Raw genomic sequence first — 20,067 nt, 5'->3', positions numbered from 1 at the left:
GTGGTACAGATAGTCAGACAGGCACGTCATTCCTGAGCGCCGCCCTCGCCCCGCCCCTTTCTTTGTCAACACTGCGGCCTAGTGTTCGCTCCTCGGATATAATTCCTGCGTATATTTTATTTTATTACCATTCATTCGCTTTTTCGTCATTCTCTCGGTTACGTACTGGTGTGTGAAGCCTCCTGGAGTCGGGCTCATCTGGTAATTGTCTTCCGTGTATCCCTTGTGGACTCCGGCTTGCCTCATGCGTGGGACTTCCGCAAAGGCCGCGGCTCCGAATGCCACCGGAGATCGGGGCGGCCCAAGCTCTGGACAGGAGGCCCGGGCCGATGCGCTGCCGCCATCCATCATGGCCAAAAACTACGACAGCATGGAGTTCCCCTTCTGCGATGAGGTGTCCAAGTACGAGCGCCTCGCCAAGATCGGCCAGGGCACCTTCGGGTAAGAAATAACGACTTCTAGTACTACAATCCTCATAGAGGCCAGAGCTACAGACCCCCAGCACTGAGATCCTCATAGAGGCCAGGGCTACAGACCCCCAGCACTGAGATCCTCATAGAGGCCAGGGCTACAGACCCCCAGCACTGAGATCCTCATAGAGGCCGGGGCTACAGACCCCCAGCACTGAGATCCTCATAGAGGCCGGTGCTCCAATTCGACGTGTAGGTTATCACGTCGGAACACCGGGGCTACAGACTCCCAGCACTGAGATCCTCATAGAGGACAGGGCTACAGACTGCCAGCACTGAGATCCCCCATAGAGGCCAGGGCTACAGACCCCCAGCACTGAGATCCTCATAGAGGACAGGGCTGCAGACTGCCAGCACTGAGATCCCCATAGAGGCCAGGGCTACAGACCCCCAGCACTGAGATCCTCGTAGAGGCCAGGGCTACAGACTCCCAGCACTGAGATCCTCATAGAGGACAGGGCTACAGACTGCCAGCACTGAGATCCATAGCACTTGGGGTTTAAACGAGGAAAAAGAGTGCGGCGACCCTGGGCAGGTAAAGTATTAATGGGGGGGGGGGGGGTGTACATCTACAATAGGGGGAATGGCAGCGAAGCAACAAATGCAGTTCTGGATAATGTGTGCAAATATGTGTACATTGCATAAACCTTGACCAGGTTTTGAAATAATGTGTGCAGTATTCGCACAGCTGGTGCATGCAGCCAAAATGTACGCGATACAAAAAAAAATTCATGCAGTAACTTTAACAGGTGACATTTAACCTTTCCATCTCTCTTGTGTCTTTATAGGGAGGTCTTCAAAGCGAAACATCGGCAATCAGGGAAGAAAGTTGCCTTAAAAAAAGTATTGATGGAGAATGAAAAGGAAGGTGTAAGTACCATCGCTTCTTTCTGTTTACCTTGACTTTTTAGTTAAGTGATTAAAATTTCATTTTTTCTGTGTTAACATTTGTTCCCTCTCTTTTTGCAGTTCCCTATTACTGCGTTGCGTGAAATAAAAATACTGCAACTTTTGAAGCATGAAAATGTTGTAAACTTAATAGAAATCTGCAGAACCAAAGGTATGGAATGTACGATCTTGTGCAAGCATACTGTCTTTCTGTGTAATGCTAGGTACACACCATGCAATTTAACGTAAGATCGATGGGTTAAACCATTGGTTCCTAACCTGGGGGCGATCGCCCCCGGGTGGGCGATTTGGGTTCTAAGGGGGGCGGTAAATTTGTGGGGGGCAACAGGGGGGCGATCAGTATGTAAAGGCAGAAAAAATAAAGTGTCGCAGTGTCACTCTTTTTAAAGAAAATTATGGGCAAAAAATATGATCTGTATAAAATATGCAAGTGTGCATGATAGAGTTGCGTAATTCCTCAGGGCTCGTTGGTCACGCACCGGTGTAATGTCAGATATTGCAGCCTGGAAGCAGCCTTCCTCACTGAGTATCGCGCATGCTCAGTGGGAAGTTAGATATTATTTACCTGAAATATCTCCGCTTCCGCACCACATACACTCCCGAAATTTTCAGGGGAGGGAGGGGACCCCCAGATCTAGCTCTGTGTCGAATTGCAGCCCCCGAGCCCTGCTAGTTCCCGAGATAGGTTTTCTGCAATCAGTCTCGGGAACCAGCGGGGCTTGGGGGCTGCAATTCGGCACAGAGCTAGATCTGGGGGTCCCCTCCCTCCCCTGAAAATTTCGGGAGTGTACGTGGTGCAGAAGCGGAGATATTTAGGACGTTTTATGTGGCTGCACAATTTAATGGGACGCAGGCTCTTACTGCGCATGCGGGGCTGCAATAGCTGACATTACACCGGTAAGGGAATTGGCGCAAAGTAGTTGAGTCACCGGCTATTTTTAGCTGGCAAGGTCACGGCGCTACCCCCTCCACTGGCACCACCACCTGGCGTAAGGGTATACCGTACTAAGAGAAGGGGGGCGACAGGGGTGAGTCGTCTTCCCCTAAGGGGCGATACCTCATAAAAGGTTGGGCACCACTGGGTTAAACCTATAATTTACAACATGTTCAATTCATACAATTGATAACTGGATCAAATTTGTGCAGTGGTTATCTGAAAATCAATTTTGCCATTGATCGGGAGCAGGACAGCCTGTCGATCTGGGAAATTGCACCATATGTAGTTCCTAGTAAAAGAGTACTGTCAGGTTATATGCGATTATCACCATAGTCGTTTTCACAGAGTGAAAGGCAGACAATTTATTTCTTGATTTTGATGTTTTGTTGTTTTTTTGTTGTTGTCTTTCTCAGTTCACGTTTGCTTTGTTTTTTTTTTCTCTTTGGCCTTGATGCACTAACGTTATTGTGCTAACATAGCGGGAGTTAATTATAGCATGCGCACACTACGCGCGGTCGTTAACCCACACTGCTTGAGCGCCTTGGCTTTAGTGAATGTACCTCCTTGTCAGAAGTTGCTACTAGTCTTCACTCACACTTGTCTATTTCCATGTTAATTATTTTTCTTTGTTTTTATGTATGTGTGTGTTTTCTAGACTACCAAGACCCCCTTTTTCCCCTTTTGTTATTTTGTTGGAGTTTACATTAAAGCAGCCCATACACTCAGCCGATTTTCTGGCCGATCGATCGATCGCGGTCGATCGATCGATCGATCGATCGCAAATCGGTTGGCCGATCGACCGATCGACGGCCGATTTCGATCGATTTCGATGGATTTCCATCGAACTAGCAGGGTGGAAAATTTAGGTCGATCTGATGAGATTGCTTATCAGTTTGCATTGGCCTTAATGGAAATCTGATGGCAAAAAAATGCCATCAGATCGAATTTCAACAGATTTCAAACTGAAATCTGTTGGAATTCTATCCTGGTAAAAAATGTTCTAAAAACGCATCAGATAGATCATCAGATGCATTTCTTATCTGTCTGCTGCCAATCTGACGAGTGTATGGGCACCTTAAACAATGCATTAGATTCACTTAAAACACCCAGTAGTTTCTCTCCCTTTTATTTTTTTCGATAAGGAGATTTAAACAATTATCCATTATCACTTGCTGGTTAATCTAAGATACTATTTATCCCACAATAGCCTTTTTTAATCATCTTATTGTCACCTGAATTTTAAACACCTACTATTTAAGTGAGTAAATACCAGGAAGGCCAGACAGCTAATAAGCTGCCACTTCAGTAATCCTGGGACCCAAATCACTGAATGAATAAATAAAGCAAAGATTTTGATTTGCAGAAATGTTAAAACAATTAAATGCAGCTCACTTAATTGTGTGTTTTGTGTTGCAATCTAGGTGTCTAAAGGCCCGTACACACGCTAGATAGGCTGGAACGACGGGTCCGTCAGAACTTCCCGCTGGGCGTGCGTTCCAGCGACAGTACAGTGTGTGTACAGTCTGTCAGGCAGACTGATAAGGCTGTTTCTGAACGATCCGTCCGGCGGATCATTCAGAAACAGCCGTATCAGTCTGCAGGCAGACTATACACACGCTGTACTGTCGCTGGAACACCCGCCCAGCGGGAGGGTCTGACGGACCCGTCGTTCCAGCCTATCTAGCGTGTGTACGGGCCTTAAAACCTTATATTCATGTATGAGGCATGTCGTCCTTTTCAAGGATTGGTGCATGATCCATCGGGAGACATGGCTGGGCTAATGCTGACAGATGCATTGCTAGCCTTGCCTTGCGGCTAGCAGCGTCTTTTATGCGGGGAGTGGCGCAAGTGTAATTGGAGCATTGCATGAGCAGTAATTGGAGTGAACAATGCTTTGAGCTGTCAGTTGGCTGAAGCAATCCACCAAGAAGGGTTGGCAGAGTTTTCTCTATCATGTGTATGTGGTTTTAGGAATCGTACACGCGTACAAAGATTGTTGCCTAATGTTTGGTCTAATATTCAGGAGTTATGGTTACACACTTCTGACTCCTACAAATGTGTATGCAGGTAGTCCTTGGTTAACGAACGAGATAGACTGTAGGTTCCTTTTTAACCTGAATCTGTTCTTAAGGCAAAACATTGTGCCATCTCTGTCTCCTGTACCTCCTCTGTGACACCTCTGCACCTGCTTATACATGTTTAAAGTGGATCCGAGATGAACTTTTACTCATTGCATAATTGTGTTCCTTTCCTATTGTTTATAGGGCATTCCTCAAGCCAAATACTTTTTTGTTTTTGTTTTAATGCTCTAATTCCCTATAAACTAAACCACTCCCACAGGTTTTCAGAGAGCCAAGGCACTTTCAGACAGTAGCAAGGGCTCATGGGAGCTCAGTCTGGGCAGGAGGAGGGGGAGGTATTACTAGCCAGAGATTTCAGAGGCAGAGGGGAGGAGGGAGGAGGAGGGGGGATTAGTTTTCTTTGCTCAAGATACAGATAAGCCTGCCTCTGTGTAAAGGTAGCCATACACTGGTCGATTTGCCATCAGATTCGACCAACAGACAGATCCCTATCTGATCGAATCTGATCAGAGAGGGATCGTATGGCTACCTTTACTGCAAACAGATTGTGAACCGATTTCAGCCTGAAACCGATCACAATCTGTTGTGGTGGTGCTGCCGCCGCTCCCCCCGCCCGCATACATTACCTGCTCCGCTGGTGCGACTGCCCCCGGTCACCGCTCTTCTTCTCCGTCTCCGCTCTGGTCTGCTCTGGTCTTCGGCATGCTTCCCTTCTTCCTGTCTGGGGGAAGTTTAAACAGTAGAGCGCCCTCTACTGTTTAAACTTCCTGCCGGGACAGGAAGAAGGGAAGGATGCCGGAGGAGACCAGACCAGAGCCGATACGGAGAAGAGTGGAGACCCGGGAGTCGCGCCGGCGGAGCAGGTAATGTATGCGGGCTCTATTGCGTCGGTCGTCGGGCACTCGAACGCCGCTAGCGATGCGCTCTTTACCCGCGGGCGATCGACGGTTATTTTCCGCACGGCGCGATCGACGGGATCGGACGGAATGGATCGAAATTCGGCGTGTAGCGTGAACGATTGGCAGCAGATTCGATCCCAGTGATCGAATCTGCTGTCGAAACGGGCGGAAATCGGGCCAGTGTATAGCCACCTTAATGTTTACACACAACATGGCTTCTGTCACTGTATCACAGGAAGAAATATTCTTATTCTATTAAAGCGGTTTGCAGCTAGATTTGCTGTGTAAACTATCTAAACTTTAGCTAGGATATATAGACAAGTTACTTGATATAGTTCATTTTTCATCCGCTTTAAAAGCCATTTTTTCTTTGAATTTTTTTAAAATCGATTTTTCTCAAAAACTACAAGTCCAATTCGGAAATTTTTTTTACTTGTTCCAATGGAAACACAGAATCCATGCCGTTTGTATTGGCGGGTTGTTCGTAAGTCGGGGACTACCTGTAGTTGTAATCGGTGGTCTTAGAGGATTGACTGTCTGGGAAACAATTTGATATTGAGAAGTTTTATTTCAGTTTATGAGCTGTGTAATTATTATCTATCTAGATGACGTATGTGGGTTTTTATTTCTCAGTGCTAGCCAGCTCTCAATATTTCCTTATTAAATGGGGTTTAGATGGCTTTAAAGTAAACAAACAAACAAACACAGAACATTTATATCGCGCTTTTCTCCTGGCGGACTCAAAGCGCCAAGTACACAGTGAAGCTCTGGAAGTAGACTAGCCACCAGTTTGCATCACAAACACAATGCATTTACTTTATGGGCTTGATTCACTAAACCGTGATAACTGGGTTTTTTTTGTTTTTTGGTTTTTTTTGTTGCTAACATGGAGGACTGCAGCCTTCTTGGGGTGTTTTTGATGGATGAGGTGGTTCAATTTTAGAATTTTACATATGAGATATTTGTGTGATGTTTAGATTAATAGATTTGATACAATAAAGGTAGTTTTTTTTTTTTTTTTTTTTTTTTTTTTTTTTGTATGCCCCCAAGAGCCAATTTTCTCCTTGTCCGTATATTAGTTTTTGAGAATGTTTTACTTACTTTACCATGTTTTTTTCTGTACAGCAAATCAATATAATAGGTGCAAGGGAAGCATTTTCCTTGTTTTTGACTTCTGTGAGCACGATCTTGCCGGACTTCTAAGTAACGCACATGTGAAATTCACCTTGGCCGAAATTAAGAAAGTCATGCAAATGCTTCTGAACGGTCTCTATTACATCCACCGAAATAAGGTAAGCGTATGCACGTCATTTCTGCTCCATGTAAATTTGCTCTTCCTATGATCTATAGTTACCATGTGTCCTAAAGTACTTCTGTGGATACCAGTAAAGACCCATAATTGAAAGATAAGAGGCAAAAATAGGGCAATGGGTTGTGACAACTTGCTTATGGGGTTTTTATTACAATTTGATTTTCCATTTATAAATTTTAACTCTCTTCTTGTCAAGTTGCCCAACTTCGGGATGAGGAAAAAATACCTCAGTGGGGGTTAAAAACCTGATGTTTTCTAAATCTTTTATGGGTCCATGCTGAGCAATATTTTTCCTCGCTGCGTGATGAGGTAACCGCAGTCGGCTATGCAGGAAGGGAAAGGAAAGCTCCTCAGTACAGATGAAAAGGACAAACTCCTACATTTCTCACTCTTATCCTAAACTATAAAAGTTTTGATTTTAATTTGAGCTTCACTTTGAAGTTCCACTCTTGAGAATGTTTGTTTTATTTTCAGTTTGGGTCATTTGGAAAGCTGTTGGACATAATGGCTTTATTGCAGTCTGTGTCCCTAATTGAGAGAGAGCCAAGGCCTGAGACACACTGTGAGTACTTTTCTGACCGTCAGCAATGAGTCTGCGTTTTTTTTTTCTCTCCCATTGACTTGCAATAAAATTGCGGCAAAATCACTGCGATCTCGGATCTTTTGAAAAATCATGATTACTGTGATTTTTGCCGTGATATTAATGCAAGTCAATGGGAGCATTTAAAAAAAAAACAAAGAACGTAAACACGGCCTGGACGGTCAGAAAAGAGCTCACAGTATGTCTCCAGGCCTTCCTCTTTCTGACTGGACAGTGGGGGAGGAGTCTAGCAGTAGGCGATAAAGGGTATTCATGATAATTTCAGACATATGATATTGGAATGTTATGAATTATTTAGTTCTTATGAGTTATTTCAATTGACTGTTTTGCCTCGAAATAATTTTTTTTTTCTTCTTTCCATCTACCAGATTTTGCATAGAGACATGAAGGCCGCGAATGTGCTCATTACCAGAGACGGCATTTTAAAACTAGCTGACTTTGGATTGGCTCGAGCCTTCAGCCTGGCTAAAAACAGCCAGCCAAACAGATATACAAACCGCGTAGTCACCCTCTGGTATCGCCCTCCTGAGCTGCTTTTAGGTAAGCTATATCATTGCAGTAATAAGGCTTCCTTTTTTAGGACTGGAATGCAGGGCTGTGGGGGTGCAACACTGAATGCAGTATTGTTTGGCTTCATTACAACAGAGTAATTGCCTGGAATATGGAATGTCCATAATGCATCACTTCAGGCAGCTTAGCTTAAAACCTTGAATAGTGCTTAGTGGGCTGCTCCATGCATGGACTGTAGGGATAGTCAATGATGCAAAATTATTCAAATGTATGCAGCTTGAAAATGGACCAATTGAATAAAACTTAGGTGTAAGCAAATCTTTACCACTCTTACCAGTCCTCAGACTCCAGGTACCCAAAATTGCTCCAACTCTTTGACTTCAACTCCACAGCCCTGGCGCAGTGTCAGTTGAATGGCAATGCAACTCCTGCGTACTACCCCCACCAAATAATATATATATGTGTGCAGGACCCAGTTAAAACAGACTTGTGTGAATGGGTCAGTGAGTACGCTCCAAATGTCCATAGGTCTGCTACAGAAATGGTCCAGCAGCGCTCTTATTCTGAACCCCCGTATGAAGCTTATGTGATTGTTGCAATGTTTCTCTGGTCTTTGTGAACATCATATCTATTTAGCAATGTTAAAGGAATACTATTAAAGTATCTCAAATTTCTGGAAGCAGCATTAATCAATATGGCAATATGAGTCAGAACGAACACCGCATATGTTTCTGCTGTGTAGTGTGTCTTTTTTTAATATACCTTGCAGACAGCGTCCCCTGAACAAACTGACGGCGACGGGTTATTGGGGCAGACCATTATGCTAGAGGTGATGCCTCTTGCCGAGTGCAGCTGTGGACTATACTGTTTTATGCTCCCCAACATCAGTGCAAGTTATCCAGCATGTTACTATGAGGAGGGAGAGACAACAGCTCTCCCTCCCTCTCACTCCAAGTCTGCCCGGCCAATAACACCATGCTTACTTGTCCCCTTCTGCTTGCGTGTGAAGAGAATCGTCAGAAGTTTCCCTTCACACTAGTGAAGCCCGGTTCATGAGGGATTGGCTCATTTGAGCCGGTTCTTTCCTGTGAGTCGAGTGATCCGACTCATCACACTAAACCGAATCAGTAAAGTGAATGAGAAAGACACTGAACCGAATCAGTCCAGTGGATGAGAAAGGATTCCTTTCTCATCCACTGGACTGATTCGGTTCAGTGTCTTTCTCATTCACTGAACTGATTCGGTTCAGTGTGATGAGTCGGATCACTCGACTCACAGGAAAGAACCGGCTCAAATGAGCCAATCCCTCATGAACCGGGCTTCACTAGTGTGAAGGGAAACTTCTGACGATTCTCTTCACACGCAAGCAGAAGGGGACAAGTAAGCATGGTGTTATTGGCCGGGCAGACTTGGAGTGAGAGGGAGGGAGAGCTGTTGTCTCTCCGTCCTCATAGTAACATGCTGGATAACTTGCACTGATGTTGGGGAGCATAAAACAGTATAGTCCACAGCTGCACTCGGCAAGAGGCATCACCTCTAGCATAATGGTCTGCCCCAATAACCCGTCGCCGTCAGTTTGTTCAGGGGACGCTGTCTGCAAGGTATATTATAAAAAGACACACTACACAGCAGAAGCATATGCTGTGTTCGTTCTGACTCATATTGCCATATTGATTAATGCTGCTTCCAGAAATTGAGATACTTAAATAGTATTCCTTTAATTACTGTTTTTTTTAATGTTGACCTTTCATTTATTTTAGGAGAGCGGGATTATGGACCTCCCATTGACCTGTGGGGTGGCGGGTGCATCATGGCGGAGATGTGGACAAGAAGTCCCATTATGCAAGGGAACACAGAACAACACCAACTGACACTAATAAGCCAGCTGTGTGGATCGATCACCCCTGAGGTTAGTATTGTGGCAGGAGGTGGATAAGCAAGTGCTCAAAGCTTTGTTCCTGTTAACCACCAAATCTCAGCACTAATTTACTTGTGACGTTTGGTCTAAGGGACCGTTTCCATTGTGTACAATTTTGCTGTCTTTCTCTGCATGTGAATTTCGATGGGAAATGCAACCTATTGAAATATATAGACTGCAATCTGATTCACGTGAGTAAAAGAAATTGGGTTGCGTTCAGCAGAAAAACAAAAAGGAGAACGCAATTGAATTCCCTATAGCCATGCCAGATGCGCCTCTAATGGGGTTTCTATAGCTAGAGAATCCTATCCTAGAAAAGAGGTCTTGTGGAATAAGTTAACTACTGACTTTTTTTGTGCAGGATCACTGCATGCTTGGCTCATTATTATGCTGTTGGGATTGCAAAGGGGGTTGGGCACAGACTATACTTTAAGTAAATTGCAGGCTATAACTCTGGAAGTCTGTGTTGCAGGAAGTTGGCTAGTACTCCGGCTCCTGACCAAGTGTGTGTTAAAAATGTTATCAGTTAATCCAGGAGCTTGTACACTTATTTAAAACCAGCTTTACCACCCAGTTCCTGTACTGGTCTAGGAAAACATTTGTGTCTGGAGGTTTAAAGCAGAACTGCAGTGTTTTTTACAATGACCTGCAAGTGGATTCAGAGTTTAGTAAATATCCTTGTGTAAAAGTGCATGAGAAACTTTATTATGTTTTATTTATAATGGTACTCCTGATCCTGACCTGGTGCTATTCAATTAAAATGTCCAGAATGGGAAATTAACTTTCTCTATATACCACGAGGCCCCTTATCCGATACTCAGCATTGTTACAGCACACAGCGAGCTATAAAATTGCTGACAATAAGCTGGCCTTGATTAATGGAGTTACTGATGGTAACCCTGATGCACAAAAGTTTTCTCTTACAGCAAATGCGACATGACCTGAAAGAAAAACGTTAGGTACTCGCCTATGGGAGAGGAAAGGCTCTGGATGCCATAGAGCCTTCCTGGTCCTCTCTGTGTGACCTTGGTCCACCGATATCCCCCACTGAAATTCCTCTCCTTCAGGTGTCCTTGGATGGCTTCAGCACTCGTGTGTCCGAGTGCTTCAGAAGATGGGCAGCTCTGTGCCAGGCATGAGTGTGAGCTCACACGTGCAGTATTGAGCCACCCGTCTTAGGAAGCTCTCAGGGACTCGAGTGCTTCCAAAGCCTTCTGAGGACTCCCGAAGGTAGAAAACAACTTCAATGGGAGGGACAGCAGCAGAGTAAGAATCGGGAAGGCTCTGTAGGGTCCAGAACCTTCACTCTCCATATTTTTTCTTTTTCTGGGCACTTCAGTTTTACTTAATCCCGCCAGGCCCCTGACTTGTTAATCTTTTCATAAGTCTTTTCATCACTGGAGATCATTTCATACTTGCATGGTGTTTTTTGTTGTAATGGTGGTGCTAATAATTTATAACCTTTTGGGCCCCGAGCAAGCACAAAATTACCTAAAGAAAATGTGCCAAAATTTAACGGACGTTTGAGTTTTTCTGAACTTGTTTTGTACTTTGTGTTAATCTGTGGTTTTCTTTTTACATCTTCAGGTGTGGCCCAATGTGGATAAATATGAACTCTATCAAAAACTGGAGCTCCCAAAGGGCCAGAAGAGGAAGGTAAAGGACAGGTTGAAGGCCTACGTAAAGGATGCTTACGCATTAGATTTGATAGACAAATTGCTCGTATTGGATCCAGCTCAAAGGATAGACAGTGATGATGCCTTGAACCATGATTTTTTCTGGTCGGACCCTATGCCTTCTGATCTGAAGACCATGCTTTCTACTCACAATCAGTCGATGTTTGAATACCTTGCCCCTCCCCGACGACGGGGAGGTCATATGCCTCAGCAGCCCGCAAATCAGGGAAGAAACCCTGCAACCAACCAGTCTGAGTTTGACCGAGTTTTCTAAGATGCCTCAGATGAGCAAAAAAAAAGTTGAAGTTCAACTGTCCACGGGGACCTGACTTCCTTGAAAGGGCTTCCATACATCTCCTGGCTGGATTACCTTCATGAAAGAGACCACAACTTTTCCTTTAATTTTAGGAACTAAAGCACTCTTCTGGACAGATGTGTTGCCTTCAGTTTGATGTGAACATTTACTTGACATTTGGATTGGCAATCTCTAAAGTATAATCTTATTACTTTTGGGATTGACCCCTCATTGTTAAATTGATCCAGACATATCCTACGACTTGATCACAGCTGTTGAGCTGTTGACTGTTTCAACCTTTTTAGAGTATTAAATTCAGGAACAGACTCTATCTATCCCTGATAGGTATAGACTATTTAGTTTGAGATTAACACTCTTGTCTTATAAACTTGAGTCCATTACTCCTAACCATAACCTGCTGTGAACACCTAATAACAAGACCAAAAGCATCTGGTTTTCTACACCTGGAACCCATTCTCCTGTTTAGTCTTCATAAGAACATGTAGTCAAGGAGGTCAACATCATCTTGTCTATAGTAACTGAAGCACTCTAATCTTAACTTAAATAAACATAGAACAAGAAACCAGACCAGCACGATCTTGGTGGCCTCACCTGAAGACCACGACTTGTCCTCATAGCCTCTAAAGATCTAAACATGTTGCCATCAAGACTGCTGCATCTGGTCTCCTGCACTTAACTCTTAAACAACTTTACAACCAGAACATCTATGCAAGGAGGCAGACACCACCCTGTCTTTGTCTTCTGGACATGGAGACCTCTTTAGTGTTCCACAGACCCAGATTGACTTGTACTTAAAACATACATTGGTGGAAAATGTAAGCTTGCTCACCTAAACCCTGTAGCACCTAGTACTCAAATACTTATTGTATCCTGCCATTTGGCAGTTTCTGTTTCTCAATGCAGTGTTTGACCCCACTGGTTATAAGCAGGACTGGAGAGCATTAAAGAACCTAAGTCATGCCGCTACTGGGTGTTGGAACAAGGAGGCTGTAGAAAGTTGCCACAGCAATCTCTGCAGATTGTGCTGAATCCTCTGTTTCAGCACAATCTGCACAAAGTCAGCACTTGACTTTGCTGGCTGCACAGGTATTCAGCTCGAGCTGCACAATCTTCTGTGTTAAAGTGGCAATACACTGGTCAATATGGCCAACACATAGATCCTTCTCCAAAAGTTATCTAAGCAGAGAGGGCGCTATCTGCTTAATTCCCTTCACACATTACAGTTTTTCAATCGATTTCAGCATGAAATCTTTGAAACTCTGTGTGCGACTGCTGGGTCTCCCTGTAACCCCACCACCCTGGGCAGTGCAAAGGGGCAAACTCTCACCTGTCTGCCAGATGATCCTGGTCTCTGCTCTCCCCGCCAGCTTCTCCTTCACTTCTGACTTCCAGGGCGCATGTGTGATGTAATGCAGAGGACAGACACTAGGGGCGCTGTGACCACTAGAGGCCTCTGGTATTATGTCACATAGACACAGGAAGAAGCAGCCAGCAGGAGGAGAAGAGAACCACTCCGCGGACAGGGGATAATACCTTCTTCGACTCTTGAATCAAACTCCCGATCCGCCGCCGATTGCCCGAAATATTCCACCCTGCTCAATTGATCTAATTGACTGATTATGGCCAAAAATCGGTCCATAGTTTGCCTCATCGATTTTTTAGCAGATTTGATCAAACGATTGAATCAGCTGACTGTCATTGAAAAAAATAATTGCGTGTATGTCCCCTTTTAATCTCCAGCCACATCTACCCTTTTCCAGCTTTCAGGCCACAGATTGTGGAGTCTCACTGCATATGAACACAAAGGATTATTTTTACTTTTCAGTGCATTACAGGCTTTGTGTGAACAAGCTTAACCCTTTGGAGACCACTGTAGGTAAATCCTACGCCGGCTGTTCTAGCCTGATGTGGCGTAGGAATTACGCCGCCCGCCATTTCTGCTGCCGACGCGATGGTGCGCACCTGAGAGGGGAGATTAAGCTGTCATATGACAGCTGACATCTCCCCTCAGTGATCAGGAGCCATCACATATGGCTTCTGATCACGTGATCACTACGATTGCCGGTGGATCGTAGTGATCACTGTGAGAGCTGCGGCGATGGGGGGGGGGGGGGGGGGGGAGAAGAGGATCCACTCACCTTTCTGACTTTCCCCTGGCGCTCCGCTCTGGCCGGCATCCCTGCTCGCTCAGACGTAAGTGCCGGGCCCCGGCTTGATGACGTCATCAAGCCGCGACCCAGAACTTAGCGGCAGGACGAGCAGGGATGCCGGCCAGAGCGGAGGGGTCCACAGCTACTCATCGCTGGAGCCTGGGAGGTGAGTAAAGGCTGCTGGCTACAGTGGGGACACCTGCCTAAAAGAGGGACACCATGCCCAGCTAGACCTACCAGGAATCTAGCTGCCTGACCCCCCCCCCCCCCCCCCCCCCATGCAAAATCGCCTGGTCCTTAAGTGGGGGTTAGGCAGCCGGTCCCCAAAGGGTTAATTTCCACGGCTGCACTTAAAATATGACTTTATTCTGCTTTGAACATATTGTCCAATAGGTGACTCCCTCACACTTGTATTTGCTGTCAGACCAGTACGTGGCTAACTCACACTCGTATTTGCTGTGTCAGACTAACATGCTCCATGTATGTCTTTGAATCCTTCAAGGAAAGCTGCACTATAATTTGAAGCGATGAACTGATTGTTTTGTCTTCATGCATTTATATATGGTGGATTCGCAGCAACGCTTTGGGTAGTGTTGGTATTTTTCCGCCTTGTCTGCCCTTAGATCACCAGGACTGGCACTTTCTGTTTCAATGAAATCTATGTTTAAGGAGTATATAAATTAAGCACTGTGTGCTGACTTAGCTGTTTGCCCAAACATGGGGTGCTTGCCAACTAAGGCCTTTGTATGATTGTTGCATGTTTTTTTTTCTTTTGCTAATAAATTTATATTTCTTCATCTCGGTGTCTCTCTCAATTTTTTGCTATGCACTCATTTTTAGAAACTACTTAAAGGAACCTCTCCCTAATGGGGGTTTGTTACATGTGAGTTTTTGTAACTATCGTGCATAAAATCAAAAATCAATTCTTTATTTGTATCTGGTAAACAAGTAGTATGGATTCTAACCAGGCAATCCAAAAGTTAAAATCACTATTACTTTTCTTGCTGATAAATAATCATTCCCCAGTTTACCTAACTCTTATTTGGTACACGCAAAATTTGGTACACAAAAAGGAAGTTGCAGGGCATGCTGGGTTGTCCTTTTTTGCTTCTCTATTTCCCCTCAGACTTAAAGGGAAGGTTCAGGGATGCCTTGAAAAAAATAAAAATCCATATCCACTTACCTTGGGCTTCCTCCAGCCCGTGGCAGGCAGGAGGTGCCCTCGCCGCCGCTCCAGAAGCTCCCGGTCGTCTTCGGTGGCCAACCCGGCTGCCAGGTCGGGCTCTTCTGCGCTCCAAGGATGGGCTCTTCTGCGTCCCACGCGGGCGCGCTGACGTCATCGGACGTCCTCCGGGCTGTACTGCGCAGGCGCAGTAGTTCTGCGCCTGCGCAGTACAGCCCGGCGGACGTCCGATGACGTCAGCGCGCCCGCGTGGGACGCAGAAGAGCCCGTCCTTGGTGCGCAGAAGAGCCCGACCTGGCAGCCGGCCTGGCCAGGTCGGGTCGGCCACCGAAGACGACCGGGAGCCTCTGGAGCGGCAGCGAGGGCACCTCCTGCCTGCCACGGGCTGGAGGAAGCCCCAGGTAAGTGGATATGGATTTTTTTTTTTTCAAGGTGTCCCTGAACCTTCCCTTTAACTAATGCAGCCTGATTGGCTGAAGCCTCTTTCTCTCCTGTTTTACCCCTCCCACACCTCTGTTCCTCTCTGATTGGCCAATATTTCTCATGCTGAGACAATGCACCTTCTATAGTGAAGGGCGGGCAAATCACTAAGAGGATATGACGACAGGATTGGTTTCAAAATAGACACAGTTAGGCCTAGTGCACACCGGAGCGTTTCCGCTGCGGTTTGCGATCTGCTTGCGGGTGCGGATCCGCTAGGGTAATGTATTTAAATGGGCTGGTGCACACCAGAGCGGGAGGCGTTTTGCAGAAACGCATACTCCCGGGCTGCTGCAGATTTTGGATTGCGGATACGTTTCTGCCTCAATGTTAAGTATAGGAAAAACGCAAACCGCTCTGAAAAACGGCACTTCAGAGCGGTTTGCCAGGCGGTTTTTGTTACAGTAGCTGTTCAGTAACAGCTTTACTGTAACAATACATGAAATCTACTATACCAAAACCGCTACACAAAACCGCAAAACGCTAGCTGAAACGCTGCAGAAAAAGAAGAAAAAGCGTTTCAAAATCTGCTAGCATTTTGCGGATCTGCTAGCGGTTTGTGGTGTGCACCAGGCCTTAGAATGGGAAATGCTAAGGATTTTCTCCTTTTTTTTTTTTTTTTTTTTTTTTCCTGTAGAAAAATCACTAAAAATTAAACTGGGGACAGTGCAACACATGAAAGTAGAGCTAGTATTTATCTAGTTATGTTTTTGTTTTTTTTGGGGGGGGGGTGGGGGGGGGCTCAGATAGTATGGCTGACAGCTCATCTTTAAGGAGGAGGTTAGTTTAGTTTTTCACTCTGAGGAGCACCCAGGTGCTTAGTGTACGTTAAACACCACAAAAGCAGCATAAGAGGTGTCTTTATGCCACTGGGTATGACTGGGTCTGATTTTGATTGTCTTGTCTGCCACACAATATCAATATGTCTGATGTTAATTCCTTAACTGTATAACCGCCTTGTACCATTTTAAGGCTTTGTTTCCACTTGCACCGTTTTACGTGCAGGAGCAGACAGATGGTCCAGCTGTAGCCCGGAGCAGATGTGTTACCACCATAGGCTATATGGGGGAAGGCATCTGCTTGGCCGGGATTATCGCAACACATCCCATGGATTTGTTGTATAGTGACAAGTGTAAACGGCTCCTATTTATAAAATGGGAGCGGTTCACAGTCAGTTTTGTGGATAATGGACAAAAAATGTCCGTTCTCAGCTTAAAGGGACTCCGAGCTCAGAAAAAAAAGGAAAGTTGTACTCACCAGGGGCTTTTTCCAGCCCAGTGCTGGTCGGGAGGTCCCACGCCGGCGTCCTGGCTCCTCTCCTTCTCCCCGCTCCGGAATGGCTGGCAGGCCGCAGCCCGGGCGACACTCTCCCGAGTGTCGGGCTGCTTCTTCCGCATATGACGCGGATTACGTCACACGCCGGCCGCCTCGCGTCATCACGGCGGCCGGCGTGAAAGTACTGCGCATGCGCGAACAAAGCGCGCATGCGCAGTACTTTAACGCCGGCCGCCGTGATGACGCGAGGCGGCCGGCGTGTGACGTAATCCGCGTCATATGCGGAAGAAGCAGCCCGACACTCGGGAGAGTGTGGCGCCCGGGCTGCGGCCTGCCAGCCATTCCGGAGCGGGGAGAAGGAGAGGAGCCAGGACGCCGGCGTGGGACCTCCCGACCAGCACTGGGCTGGAAAAAGCCCCTGGTGAGTACAACTTTCCTTTTTTTTCTGAGCTCGGAGTCCCTTTAAAGTGGATCCGAGATAAACTTTTACTCATTGCATAATTGTGTTCCTTTCCTATAGTTAATAGGGCATTCATCAAGCCAAATACTTTTTTGTTTTAATACTCTAATTCCCTATAAACTAAACGAGCCTTGCCCACAGCTTCAGAGTGCCTTGGCATTTTCAGACAGTAGCAAGGGCTTATGGGAGCTCAGTCTGGGCAGAAGGAGGGGGAGGTATTACTAGCCAGAGATTTCAGAGGCAGAGGGGAGGATGGAGGAATTAGGTTATCACAGGCTGAGTGCTGGAGATGCAGATCAGCTTGCCTGTGTGTAATGTAACAAACAGAACATGGCCGCTCTCTTTGTATCACAGGAAGATATAATCATATTCTGTTAAAGCTGTTTGCAGCTAGATTTTCTGTGTAAACTAACTAAACTTTAGATAAGAGATAGACAAGTTACTTGTTATAGTTAGTTTTTCATCTCGGATCCGCTTTAAGTGGGAACAGCCTAAATGCAGTCAGATTTCTGTAGAAATTAGAATATCAATCAGAAAACATTCCTATATTAAATCCCTTAAAAACACAGACTCTGTCTAATGCAGGCTTTCTCAATCAGGGTTCCTTGAAGACTTTGCAGGGGTTACCCAGCATTTTTATCTCTGGTGACAGCAACAGTCGAGTCAGAGCACCTCATTTGCTGCATGCCTGTTCAGGGTCTGTGGCTAAAAGTATTAGACGCAGGGTCAGGAGGACTGCCAGGCAACTGGTATGGTTTACAAGGAAATCAACCTCGGGTTTCAAGGCTGTGCTGGAAAATAATGGGCACACAATATAATGACACTGCTGGCAGAATTTTGACATTCACAGGTGTACTCACATTTGTTGCCAGGGGTTTAAAGTGTACCAGAGACGAGACAAAGTACAAGTTTTATACGTACCTGGGGCTTCCTCCAGCCTCAACCACAGGTATCGCTCCCACGTTGCCGTCCTCCGTCTTCTCCCACTTCAGTACTGGGTCCTGTAACTAGGGCCAGTACACGCAAGCTTAGTGTGCTTCCTCCGTCTCTCTCCAGCGGAGAATAGTACTGCACATGCCTAAAACTGGCCACGACTGGCCGAAGTTACGGGACCTGGTACCGGCGATACGGAAGACTGAAGACGGCGGCGTGGGAGCGATCCGAGTGGTTGGGGCTGGAGGAATCCCCAGGTATGTACAAAACTTGTGCTTTGTCTCTCTCTGGACTGTGCATTGAGTTGTTTTTATGGGAAAGCAAATTTACGCTGTAATACAAACTACACTGATTAGTACTTTACATTGTGCCAACGGAGGTCATATCTTCAGTGTTGTCCTATGAAAAGATTATTTTGTTCCAATCAATTTTACAGCGGCTGCGCTCAGATTCCGATTGCCTCAAGAAAGGAAGTGGAAAAATCCTAGAAAATGTTTAAAATACACACAGTGCTTAGTACTGGTTTGATTGTCAATATTTCAGATCACATGCTGCACTCCAGCAGGATGTGCCACCACCAGGGAAGAGAAGTACACAATCTCCCCCAATGGGAATGCACGAGGAGTACACAATCTCCCCCACTGGGAATGCCCTCACCAGCTGGATACTTGCCAACTTGCGTCAGCCTCAAAGCCGAATCATCCACAAGGAAAACCTAGGCAGTTGCCTGGAGAGAGTCTGGGGGCCTGGTGGATGCTAGCCCCCACCTAATCCTACTCAGGGCTGGATTTGTACTCTTTACCGCCCAAGGCCAATGTCGCCAGCCGCCCCCCCCCCCCCCCCCCCCCCCCTTCAGTATAGGTAGCTAGTTGACCCCTATGACGTTCCCACCAATATAGGTAGCCAGATGAACCCTCCCCTCTAGTATAGGTAGCCTTATGACCCAAGTATAGGTAGCCAAATGACCCCTCCCCTCTTTCCCTCTACTATAGGTAGCCTGATGGCCCCTTCCCCTCAAGTATAGGTAGCCAGATAACTCCCTTATTCCCTCCCTTTCCCACTCCCACTCTTTCAGTATAGGTAGCCAGCTCACCTCCACACCGCAGCAGCCATCAGTGTCACTCACTTCTCTTCTTGTCTTCAGTGCAGAGGTTTCCTCTTCCCCTCCATCTCCAATGCTGTCCGAGTCCGTAGTTGCCCGCCACAACGCTAAAGTGCACAGAGAGCAAGGTGGCTGCTGCACAGGTGGCTGGTGCTTGCCTGATCTCCCTGAATTGCAGCATTTGCAAGCCTGCAAATGCTGCACCAGTTTAGCCTGCTGCTTTGGTGCCCTTGCTCCTGTGGTGCCCTAGGCTAGGTGGCCTTGGCCTAAATCTGGCCCTGATCCTACAAAAAAAAGCCAGATGACTATCAGCGGTGGGCAAAAACTGCTGTCTTACCTAGGGCCCCATTTTATGGAAATCCTTTTCTGGTCAGCCTGGAGGTACGCTGACACTTGAGCTACTGTATATGGGAGAATTGCTGGTTTACTTATCGGAGATGAGCTGGGGCCAGTCCACGGCAGGAGCCGCATGTCTTATTACCGCTCTGTGGATGCATTAAAGTTTTTTGTTTCTTTCCTAACAAATCAATTTTTTTTTTAATAAGAGAAGAAAAACTTGTTATAGCTACAGTGCACCACATAGGTTCACAGTACATGGAGTTACTTACATGGAAGTGACACATTAATCAGCTTTATATACACGAGCAGATACAGTATACATATGCATATTGTTATTCGAGTATGCTAGTATACACCGTCATCAATCGTCGGCACATTGACTGGCCAGATCTCGAAGTGGCCAACTTTGGGTTCTGACCATAACATACTGTATAAGTTGTAGTATAGGTTGATGCGTGCATTCCTTCTAATAACCATAAGATGGCACTCCAGCAAACACAACAAATATACTTACAA

The 20,067-nt window shown here is 46.0% G+C and overlaps 1 protein-coding gene across 1 annotated transcript; it reads left to right on the top strand.

Moving 5' to 3' along the window:
• Positions 1 to 30: 30 nt before the first annotated feature.
• Positions 31 to 12,227, top strand: CDK9 (cyclin dependent kinase 9). The gene is made up of 7 exons (XM_068248570.1): positions 31 to 441; positions 1,259 to 1,340; positions 1,440 to 1,530; positions 6,422 to 6,588; positions 7,578 to 7,749; positions 9,480 to 9,628; positions 11,225 to 12,227. The coding sequence occupies exons 1-7, from the start codon at positions 245 to 247 to the stop codon at positions 11,585 to 11,587; spliced, it is 1,221 nt and encodes a 406-aa protein (XP_068104671.1). The 5' UTR covers positions 31 to 244; the 3' UTR covers positions 11,588 to 12,227.
• The last annotated feature ends 7,840 nt before the right edge of the window (positions 12,228 to 20,067 follow it).

Source organism: Hyperolius riggenbachi, chromosome 8 (genome assembly GCF_040937935.1).
Source record: "Hyperolius riggenbachi isolate aHypRig1 chromosome 8, aHypRig1.pri, whole genome shotgun sequence".
Taxonomy (NCBI): Eukaryota; Metazoa; Chordata; class Amphibia; order Anura; family Hyperoliidae; genus Hyperolius; species Hyperolius riggenbachi.
The sequence above is the reverse complement of the archived record's forward strand: the minus strand, read 5'-3'. Positions and strand labels throughout refer to the sequence as shown.

Bases quoted from the DNA above. Each gene is read 5' to 3' on its own strand.
- CDK9 (XM_068248570.1), top strand. From the start codon at position 245: ATGCGTGGGACTTCCGCAAAGGCCGCGGCTCCGAATGCCACCGGAGAT. The intron at 1,531-6,421 runs GTATGGAATGTA...TTTTCTGTACAG, and splicing joins AGAAATCTGCAGAACCAAAG to CAAATCAATATAATAGGTGC. The intron at 9,629-11,224 runs GTTAGTATTGTG...TTACATCTTCAG, and splicing joins GTGGATCGATCACCCCTGAG to GTGTGGCCCAATGTGGATAA.